The following is a 10973-nucleotide window of genomic DNA, read 5'->3' as shown; positions in this document are numbered from 1 at the left end:
AAGGTTCCCCATGGTAGGCTTCTGCAGAACGTAAGGAGGCATGGGATAGTGGGAAATTTGGCCAGTTGGATAACGAACTGGCTAACCGATAGAAGTCAGAGAGTGGTGGTGGATGGCAAATATTCAGCCTGGATCCCAGTTACCAGTGGCATACCGCAGGGATCAGTTCTGGGTCCTCTGCTGCTTGTGATTTTCATTAATGACTTGGATGAGGGAGTTGAAGGGTGGGTCAGTAAATTTGCAGACGATACGAAGATTGGTGGAGTTGTGGATAGTGAGGAGCGCTGTTGTCGGCTACAAAGAGACATAGATAGGATGCAGAGCTGGGCTGAGAAGTGGCAGATGGAGTTTAACCCTGAAAAGTGTGAGGTTGTCCATTTTGGAAGGACAAATATGAATGCGGAATACAGGGTTAACGGTAGAGTTCTTGGCAATGTGGAGGAGCAGAGAGATCTTGGGGTCTATGTTCATACATCTTTGAAAGTTGCCACTCAAGTGGATAGAGCTGTGAAGAAGGCCTATGGTGTGCTAGCGTTCATTAACAGAGGGATTGAATTTAAGAGCTGTGAGGTGATGATGCAGCTGTACAAAACTTTGGTAAGGCCACATTTGGAGCATTGTGTACAGTTCTGGTCACCTCATTTTCCGAAGGATGTGGAAGCTTTTGAAAAGGTGCAAAGGGGATTTACCAGGATGTTGCCTGGAATGGAGAGTAGGTCTTATGAGGAAAGGTTGAGGGTGCTAGGCCTTTTCTCATTAGAACAGAGAAGGGTGAGGGGCGACTTGATAGAGGTTTATAAGATGATCAGGGGAATAGATAGAGTAGACAGTCAGAGACTTTTTCCCCGGGTGGAACAAACCATTACAAAGGGACATAAATTTAAGGTGAATGGTGGAAGATATAGGGGGGATGTCAGAGGTAGGTTCTTTACCCAGAGAATAGTGAGGGCATGGAATGCACTGCCTGAGGAAGTAGTTGAGTCGGAAATATTAGGGACCTTCAAGCAGCTATTGGATAGGTACGTGGATTACGGTAGAATGATATAGTGTAGATTAATTTGTTCTTAAGGGTAGCACGGTAGCATTGTGGATAGCACAATTGCGTCACAGCTCCAGGTTCGATTCCGGCTTGGGTCACTGTCTGTGCGGAGTCTGCACATCCTCCCCGTGTGTGCGTGGGTTTCCTCCGGGTGCTCCGGTTTCCTCCCACAGTCTAAAGATGTGCAGGTTAGGTGGATTGGCCATGATAAATTGCCCTTAGTGTCCAAAATTGCCCTTAGTGTTGGGTGGAGGTGTTGACCTTGGGTGGGGTGCACTTTCCAAGAGCCGGTGCAGACTCAATGGGCCGAATGGCCTCCTTCTGCACTGTAAATTCTATGATAATCTATGATTAATCTAGGACAAAGGTTCGGCACAACATCGTGGGCCGAAGGGCCTGTTCTGTGCTGTATTTTTCTATGTTCTATGTTCTATATCATGTCCCAAATCAGGCATGGCCATTAGATTTCACCCAAGTAGCGCTGCTGTTATGAGGTGGGGGCTCAAGGACCCATGCCCCCCCCCCCTCCCATTAGATAAGTTGGGGCGTTGGGGAGGTCCGGGGATTGTGTTGGGGGATGAAGAGATCAGGGCGCCAATCTCTCCCTGCACTGGCGAGCACAGCTCATTGGTGCAGGAAATAAAGGTCAGTGGGGCCTTGGTAGGATCTTCCCTTCTGAGGCCTGAAAAAATAAGAGTACCATTCAATAATGGGGTCGTTCCTCCAGGAAACACCCCGCTAAACCTGCCCACAACAGGAAATTTTTTCCTTTTAATTGTGCCCGCTACTTTGTATCTATAAACATGTTGTGGGCAGCACGGTAGCACAGTGGTTGGCACAGTTGCTTCACAGCTCCAGGGTCCCAGGTTTGATTCCCAGCTTGGGTCACTGTCTGTGCGGAGTCTGCACATCCTCCACGTGTGTGCGTGGGTTTCCTCCGGGTGCTCTGGTTTCCTCTCACAATCCAAAGATGTGCAGGTTTGTTGAATTGGCCATGATAAATTGCCCTAAGTGTCCAAAAAGGTTAGGTGGGTTTGCTGGGTTACGGGGATAGGGTGGAGGTGTGGGCTTAAGTGGGGTGCTCTTTCCAAGGGCCGGTGCAGACTCGATGGGCCGAATGGCCTCCTTCTGCACTGTAAATTCTATGAAATATATGTGCAATGCTGTTTACCGATCATGCCTATGGCAGCCCAATTATTGGAATGTCTGTGTACAGCCCTAATTAATTAACAGCAATCTTATTTGAAAGGAAGAGACAATGCTAGATGCTGAAAGAAAATATTTTTTTTGTATCCATTAACATTGTGAAATGAAGGCTTATTTGATAAAGCCTGTCACTGTCAATAATTAAAAGCAATTGCTTCATAATTTGTGGTTGCCAACATTTCCTAAATCATTAGAGGGTGTCTGAAATCAAAATCTTTAGAGATGCACAGAAAATAAATTTCCATTTTAAAAATTTAATTGAGATCTTGGCTGCGAAGCTTCTAAAAGATGAAAGAGGCAGCATATTTTAATAAGGTTAAAATCCAGCATTTACAAAGTCAAAGGTTATACATGTGCTGGTGGATGAGTTAGGGTTCAGATGCTTCTGTGACAACACAGGGTCAGGCGACTTGGATACATCTTTCCAAGCTGTTCCTGAAGAATAAATGGGTTGTTTGCACACAGGGCGGCTAGCTATCTTTTCTGTTGATTTCAAGTCCAAAATGAATTGGGTGCCAGTGTCACAGGTCAAAGGTGAGAGATGAGGGGTCATTCTGGGCCTTCCTTTATGCACACTTATGGGTTGCACTCCGGATTTGGTTCTTGCGTATTGGAAACCTCCACCAGTCTTTGTGTGAAGTGAACTACTGGAAAAGATGGGCAGGGATGGATTTGAAGTACTTTTGGGACAGTATATTTCTTTACCATATCTCTAGAATACAAAATAAAAACAAATGTGACAATGTATCAGTTTACTATTTTGTTTTAAATCACAACATGTTTTGACCTAAACAAAAACACTTGTTTGCATTGCAGTTAACAGAAAACCAGTCATGAATTTCCAGTATGTGTTGCTGGCAGGCAAGACTTCCTGCTGGCAACACACACTTGTAAAACTACCACTACAGAGTAATGGACACCATGCAGTGAGAAGCAATGATATAATCAAGACCATTGCCTTACAGCGACTGAATAAGTTTTTAATCACATGGGATTTGGGGATTTTTTTAATTAATGGGTTGAGGATTATATCCTGTGAATCTGTTCATTTATAATTAGGGCCTTTGGTTTATGCAACTGAAGAAGTTATTTTTAATTTTATTACCAGGTTTTCAGGATTATTTTTTCTGGTCTTCATATCCTATGGTTTCGGCCATAGTTTTGGTCTCAACTATGATCTAATTGAGCAAATTTAGCTGATATCATAAATCACTACACCGGGGTCAGACATTAAATTATAGGCTTTAATTCTCTCCTCATAGAGAGCTAGATTTTTTACCTATTGTGTTTTTTTATATTGTAACGTAAAGCTGGAATATTTTACATCTTTTAAGAATTTTAGTGTCTCACTTATGTACAGGCTTTAGAACTTTTTGTGATGAGCAATTGTAGAATTGTATTTTTAACTTTAAGCAAATATGTGAAGTAAAGTTTTAAATAATCGTTTTGATACTGATATTGCAATTTCCATGGAACAGGTGTATTTTGTGCTGTTTTAGTTAATTCACATTTGAAAGTAGTCTTTTGCAAAGGAGACTCACAATCATTTATGATGTAATATATCGAGTAATTCAGGGGTTGTCCATTTTTAACTCTTTAAACATCAGGAAAAGAAAGAAAGTCACTTGCATTGAACTGCCTGGTACATGTACCGATGTACCAGATGCACCTATACGTCTCGATTGTCACAGATTGGAAGCCATGGTCTAGGGCAGAACACGGCAAAATGGCTGTGCTTCGAAGCAAATATGGATATAAAATGAACCAAAGTTGCAGAAAACAACTGAAACAATATTTGCTCTGACAGCTAATAAGAATTGCATTGCTAAAATATAAATTTGCCCGCATCTGCAAAGACACACTCATATCCAGACAAATCTTTGTCTGTGACACGGACACATTCATCAGAGATTTATATGGACATTTGGTTTATTTTTTAAAACAAATACTTGCTATTCAAAATCCTATATTATATTTGATATAACTCAAGAGGCACTGCTGACATCAAAACGTATTTCCCCCCAAAATTTAAAATGACCAGAATTGCTATATTTGATTGTAGCACCGATAAAATGCACTGCCTTCAGTGCACAAATTCTTATTAAAAAACAATTATGTTTTTATTTCTGTGATGTGTGGTTTCTTGGACTAGCAGATGTGACCCTGCGCTCATAAGTCCCATTAGATGAGTTCCTGATCTCACCCTTGCTGTAAGGGATAAGCAATGAGAAGCGATGACATGGTTTGTCACATGGAGGAATGAAAATCACCCCAGCTGTGTCTCCATACCTCATGGCATTGGGACAGGAATGGCAGCTATTTGCCTGTCACCCATTTCTGTTCATAACAGGGAAGCCTGGGGAAAATCAAAAGCAACAAAGGAAACAGAAATACATTTTAAAAGATGGACAAGCCTCAAACTTTGTTAACTTAAGGACTTTGTAGAGCTAAACTATTGTTGTATCACTCAAGAAATGTCATGTTCTTCATATTTAAATCCCACAGAGATGACCCCACTTGCAGTAATCAAAAGACTCTCTATGAATGGGTCTCAGATAAGAAGACATGCTAAAAGAGGTATTGGGAAGATGGATTGACCTCCTGACCATGGAAGACTACATAGAGGATCAGGGGTTATGGGGAGAAGGCAGGAGAATGGGTATGAGAAAATATCAGCCATGATTGAATGACGGTGCAAACCCGATGGGCCGAGTGGCCTAATTCTGCTCCTATGTCTTATGGTCTTATGGTCTATGTGCTCAATAAAGCATGGGAAACAGTATTAAAGAGGATGACATTCTTCAATGCCAAAAGCATGAAGTAAGTTCACAGCAAATCGACTGCCTGTTTAACAAACCTTCCAATTTTCTTTTTCATTGGCACAGACCAAAGTTCTTAGGCCGTAAAGAAACTCAAGATTTGGATGGAGTGGCTGACCTTTGCAGAGGAATACACAGCGACAAAGGCTGCCACAGGCCCAGTGGGAATTAGATGCTGCCCTGAATAGGGTCAGTGCCACAGTAGTAGTGGCCATGCTGCTGCTATAAATGTGAGCATTTAGTCCACGCATATTTGGGGTGCAAATTTCCTTTGAGGTGATGCACAAGTTTTGGGCACTTTAAAAACTAAGTAAATATAGTGGACAAGAACAATTGTTTAGAGCACAATTTAAGGGGTGAACTTCATCGTGGGCTTCTCCCGCTACATTAGGTAATCCTGGCAGAAATCCTGCAGCCTGTTTCTATGTGTGAATGTGGGCATCATTAAACTTACAGCCACACTGCAGGAGAAGCCCTGAGAAAATTTACTTCTATTTGTTGCATTCATTCTCTTCGGCGACAGTTACCTCAGTGTTACATTGTGACCACAAGTTGGAAGAGTCGTTCTGCGAGTGCATCTTCTGCAAGACATGTTGAGTGAGCCCTAAAAGAGGTAGGTTTCCCTTGTTTTTTTGCCCTGTTTGTGTATTCCCTTCTGTGTTTGTAAGCGATTGTACTGAGATAAAGTTCTGATTTCTCTGCAACTGCTTTCTTTTGGGCAAATAAACCACTCTGGATTTGCGTCGTGCCAGGAGTGAGGAGTGTGTCTCCTTCTGTTGTTCTTTCTCATTCCCAGCTCCAACTGATGCCTGGGACTTCCCAGCACCTCTTAAAGTATGTGAAGATTGAATGCTCAAGTTCATGAAAGTGTTGTTCTTTTGAGGTTCATCCATGCAGTTAGGACACTGTGTCAAGGTTACATACTGGCATGAACCTTCTTTCCCAGGTTGAATGGCTGACTGCAAATTTTCCAGGTATTCTTCTGTGTTTTTCAGTTCTGTTGCCCGAATCTGAAAATTTCAACACACTTACTGTGAAATTTGTACATGTAACAAATTTTTTTGTTTCCTACGAAGAATGGCCCTTAATAAGCTCTCTGACAAGAAGATTATTTTGAGATTTCATAGAAATCCATAGAATCCCTACAGTGCAGAAGGGGGTCGGTTGGCCCATCGAGTCTTTACTGGCCCTCTCAAACAACACTTTACCGAGGCCTATCCCCGTAAGCCTGCTTATTGATCATTGTCAATCCACCTAACCTGCACATCTTTGGACACTAAGGGGTAATTTAGCACAGCCAATCGACCTAACCTGCACATCTTTGGACTGTGGGAGGGAACCGGTGCACCTGGAAACACCCATGCAGACATGGGGAGAATGTGCAAACTCGACACAGGTGTCTAGCATGTAAACCAGCACCATCCCCTTCATCCCTTCTTACTGACAAATTAATTTGACATGTTATTAGGCCTCCAAAGTCAAGTCCAGAACTATAAACCAGGTGGCCCTTTCTGATAATTATTTATTCCAAACCCCTATGTTAGAAGTTTCACATCTGTACATACTTGCCATCTTGAAAACCTATTGCCTACTGCCATATTTTTGCCATCCTTCTATCAAGTTTTTTCACTATATGTTCCTACACACAGATTTACAATGAAAACTGGCTATGTAAACTTGTCAGTTGTGATTACACTCTTTAGTTAGTGGTGGCACTGTAGCGCTTCAGTTTTGCATCTTCTGTACAGTACTTGGTATTAATAAATATTTTGGTTCTGATTTAATTCAGTTTTTCTCCAATAGGGCATTCAATCTTCTTGTATGAAAAATTTGAAAATTTCACTGACAATCCTAAATTATCTTACTGATTATTGAATCAACTACTTTGAATTGCAGGATGTGGCTTTTTAGTTGTACAACTACAAAATAACAATCAATAGAAAATGTCTGTCAATATCAACCCGTCTTATTACTTTGCTCCAGTTAAAATAAAAACACACTGGCCCTCCAGCCTTCATTTCAAACATTCCCAAACAACCCCATACACTCGTCATGCCCCATCCAATGTCACCTCATGGCCCTCCACCATGCTCTTTGACCCATACCCTCTATGCCAAACTATACCCCTCCATCATATCCCCATGGTCCCTCGTGCCCCCTATACCAAGCTACAGCATTTTCATACACATTGAACCAACATACATTGGTTAGAACCAATGAATCCTATAGTGATAGTAGGATGCGTAAAAAAAGCTTTTTAAAAAAATCAACCATTCATTACTTTCCACTATTTAAAAAAAAAATTTCACGACCAGCAATAAAAGTGTCAATCATCCAGACCCTTTGAAGTATCAATAACAGAAACCACAAGCCCTCAAAACCACTTAACCATGTGTAAATAAACATTGTGGAATTGAAGGTAGTGATCAGGGAGCCTGGTTGTCAATCAAAAAATGATTTCCAAGGTGGTGGGGGTGGGGGGGAGCTGTTTCAACAAGAGTAAAAGATGGGTCTGTGACATCTCTCATACATAATGTGGCTTGGCTGAGGGACTCGACCTCTACTCTTCTTGTTGAGGATTTGATGAAGACTTCTGAAGAGATGAATACTTACCCTCTCTGAAAAAGAAACACAAACTTGGTAACAGTCATTACCAGAGTTCTTTGAGGAAGTACCAAGAAAGTTGGTAATGGGAAATCTATAAATGTGGAGTGTTCTTGGATTTCTGAAAGGTATTTGATAAGGGCCACATCAAAGGTTATTACACAAAACAAGAGGGTGGGGGTGTAGGGGGGAGGGGGTTAGATGTCGGACGAAGCCTCACCCTAAGAGAAGTGGGTGAGGATGAGAGCTTTCCTGACTCTCCAGGCATACCAGACCCTCGCTGCCCCTGCAGCCCGTCCTCCTTCCGTGGCTGGACCCATGGGTGGGTCCTCCTGGCCCGTCCCCCAGCCCCTCCTGGTCCGGCCCCTCCTCTTCCTCCTCCTCAAGCGAGGCTGCATGTAACTCCTCCTCCATCACCCAGCATGTCGCCCCGCTGCTGTTCCAGGTGGGGGGGGGGGGGGCACAGCTGACTGCCACAAAGCGGACCACCAGAGCGGTTCATACATCGGAACCGCATTTTCAGCAGTCAGATGCACCGCAATGACAGCACAGATGGCAACATGGGCCTCATTATAACGGGTCTCCACGACAGTCTCGGCCTCCTTACTGGCATCATCAACCAGGACCTCAGCAGGTACCCCTTCCCCCCAAGAGCCAACCTGGTCCTCGAAGAAGGCAAAGTTCTCCAAGTATTCCAGGATGTAACTGTCATGCACCCTGGGAAGGGTGCACACATATGCATGACCCACAGGTGGTGGTCATACATGAGTTGAACATTCAGGGATGGAACCCTTTGCTGTTAATGAAGTGCGCTCCCTGATGCCCTGGTGCGCGCAAGGTGACATGCGTGCAATCAATCATCCCCTGAACATGGGACATCCCGGAGAATCCTGCTGCCCTGGCAACTTGATGGGCTTAGTCCAGCTCAAAGTTAATATAGTCAGCTGCCGGGGCATACACGGCATCCGTGACTTCACAAACGCTTGTGGGCTCTAGGTTGTGAAATACTGCCCAGGTCCCCGCTCGAGCCCCGGAATGAACTGGTGGCATAAAGGTTCAAGGCTGTGCTTGCCTTCCCAGCCACTGGGATAGGGTATCATCCGCAAGGACATGGCGCAGGTGCTGCACCGTCTCCTTGTTGAGGCAGAGCTTCCTGCAACAAATGCTGTCCGGCATCTCCTCAAATGACCAACGACGCCTGTACACCTTGGGCCTTGCTGGTCTCCCCCTTTGGGTCTTTACCCGGCCTGATGGCTGCCAGGTCTGCAGGGTGTGCGGCGGCCCCACTGCACATGGGGCGTCAGTGCTGCTGCTGCCTTCTCCAGCATCTGGCTGTCTGGGCTGCCACCAGCACCGTGACAATACCATTCATGTTGTTATATCTGTGAGGAAATGGAGAAGATGAGGGACTGACAATCAGCTATGACCCTCAAAGACGCAAGCCTCCCACCCTTACATGTCCACCATCTCTCACAGTGTCATCCAACAAGCCAGCTGTGCTGGGGGACCCCTGCACACGCACCCCCGGACACTGCAGGGGACCCTAGACCTGGACCCCGGACCCCTGCCGGAAAGATTTGGGGGTTTGGGCTCCTGGTCCACACCCTTACCCTCTGGTCGTGGGGATATCCCCAATGCTGAAGCCCAGTGTTAGAGTGTTTGATTGTTGGCTGCTGCCTGTGTGGTGCAGCCGCTCCAGGATCCAGGCAAAGTGTCCAGGCCTCACAGTTTGATTGGAATGCTGAGCAATGACACTCATCTGAAACATGGCAAGTGTACCCACGGGAATACAAAGAACAAAGAACAAAGAAATGTACAGCACAGGAACAGGCCCTTCGGCCCTCCAAGCCCGTGCCGACCATACTGCCCGACTAAACTACAATCTTCTACACTTCCTGGGTCCGTATCCTTCTATTCCCATCCTATTCATATATTTGTCAAGATGCCCCTTAAATGTCCCTATCGTCCCTGCTTCCACTACCTCCTCCGGTAGTGAGTTCCAGGCACCCACTACCCTCTGCGTAAAAAACTTGCCTCGTACATCTACTCTAAACTTTGCCCCTCTCACCTTAAACCTATGCCCCCTAGTAATTGACCCCTCTACCCTGGGGAAAAGCCTCTGACTATCCACTCTGTCTATGCCCCTCATAATTTTGTATACCTCTATCAGGTCGCCCCTCAACCTCCTTCGTTCCAGTGAGAACAAACCGAGTTTATTCAATCACTCCTCATAGCTTATGCCCTCCATACCAGGCAACATTCTGGTAAATCTCTTCTGCACCCTCTCTAAAGCCTCCACATCCTTCTGGTAGTGTGGCGACCAGAATTGAACACTATACTCCAAGTGTGGCCTAACTAAGGTTCTATACAGCTGCAACATGACTTGCCAATTCTTATACTCAATACCCCGGCCAATGAAGGCAAGCATGCCGTATGCCTTCTTGACTACCTTCTCCACCTGTGTAGCCCCTTTCAGTGATCTGTGGACCTGTACTCCTAGATCTCTTTGACTTTCAATACTCTTGAGGGTTCTACCATTCACTGTATATTCCCTACCTGCATTAGCCCTTCCAAAATGCATTACCTCACATTTGTCCAGGTTAAACTCCATCTGCCATCTCTCCGCCCAAGTCTCCAGACAATCTAAATCCTGCTGTATCCTCAGACAGTCCTCATCGCTATCCGCAATTCCACCAACCTTTGTGTCGTCTGCAAACTTACTAATCAGACCAGTTACATTTTCCTCCAAATCATTTATATATACTACAAAGAGCAAAGGTCCCAGCACTGATCCCTGTGGAACACCACTGGTCACAGCCCTCCAATTAGAAAAGCATCCCTCCATTGCTACCCTCTGCCTTCTATGGCCTAGCCAGTTCTGTATCCACCTTGCCAGTTCACCCCTGATCCCGTGTGACTTCACCTTACACTTGAGAATATTTTGTTTGTTAAATGGTCAACAGTAGCAAAGATTTGAAAATCAACTACGCAACATTCCATATATCACACTCACCATTAAAAAACAAGGAAACGTCACCGTTCCATCTTGGTACCAATTCAAAGCTTTATCAGCTCATTTTCACGCAAAAAAACCAAACACACGGTATCACCCTTGCAGGTTCCACAGCAGAAACGGACAATGAGCCTGAGAATGTGTTATCATGTCCAGACCTTTGTCTGCAGAAATGATCCGTCCATCAATGTGTGACATGTTCCATGTATTAGTGCCATTCGCCATTCAGGAGCCGCAGCTGTGCGGGCCCTCCCACACGGCCCAATCTCACTGGAACCAAATCCTGACATTC

The 10973-nt window shown here is 44.7% G+C and overlaps 1 protein-coding gene across 1 annotated transcript in view; it reads right to left on the bottom strand.

Annotated features, from left to right (window-relative positions):
• Positions 1-2483: 2483 nt before the first annotated feature.
• LOC140429379 (uncharacterized) overlaps positions 2484-10973 on the bottom strand; it is a 150688-nt gene continuing 142198 nt past the window's right edge. Inside the window, exons 6-7 of the mRNA XM_072516272.1 lie at positions 5592-6074; positions 2484-2957 (exon numbers count right to left, since the gene is read on the bottom strand). Coding sequence (XP_072372373.1) covers positions 2562-2957; positions 5592-6074 — 879 coding nt within the window. The 3' untranslated portion in view covers positions 2484-2561. The remainder of the gene's footprint in view (positions 2958-5591; positions 6075-10973) is intronic.

This window comes from Scyliorhinus torazame, chromosome 9 (genome assembly GCF_047496885.1).
Source record: "Scyliorhinus torazame isolate Kashiwa2021f chromosome 9, sScyTor2.1, whole genome shotgun sequence".
NCBI lineage: Eukaryota > Metazoa > Chordata > Chondrichthyes > Carcharhiniformes > Scyliorhinidae > Scyliorhinus > Scyliorhinus torazame.
Note: the sequence above shows the minus strand (reverse complement) of the source record. Positions and strands in the feature narration are given on the sequence as shown.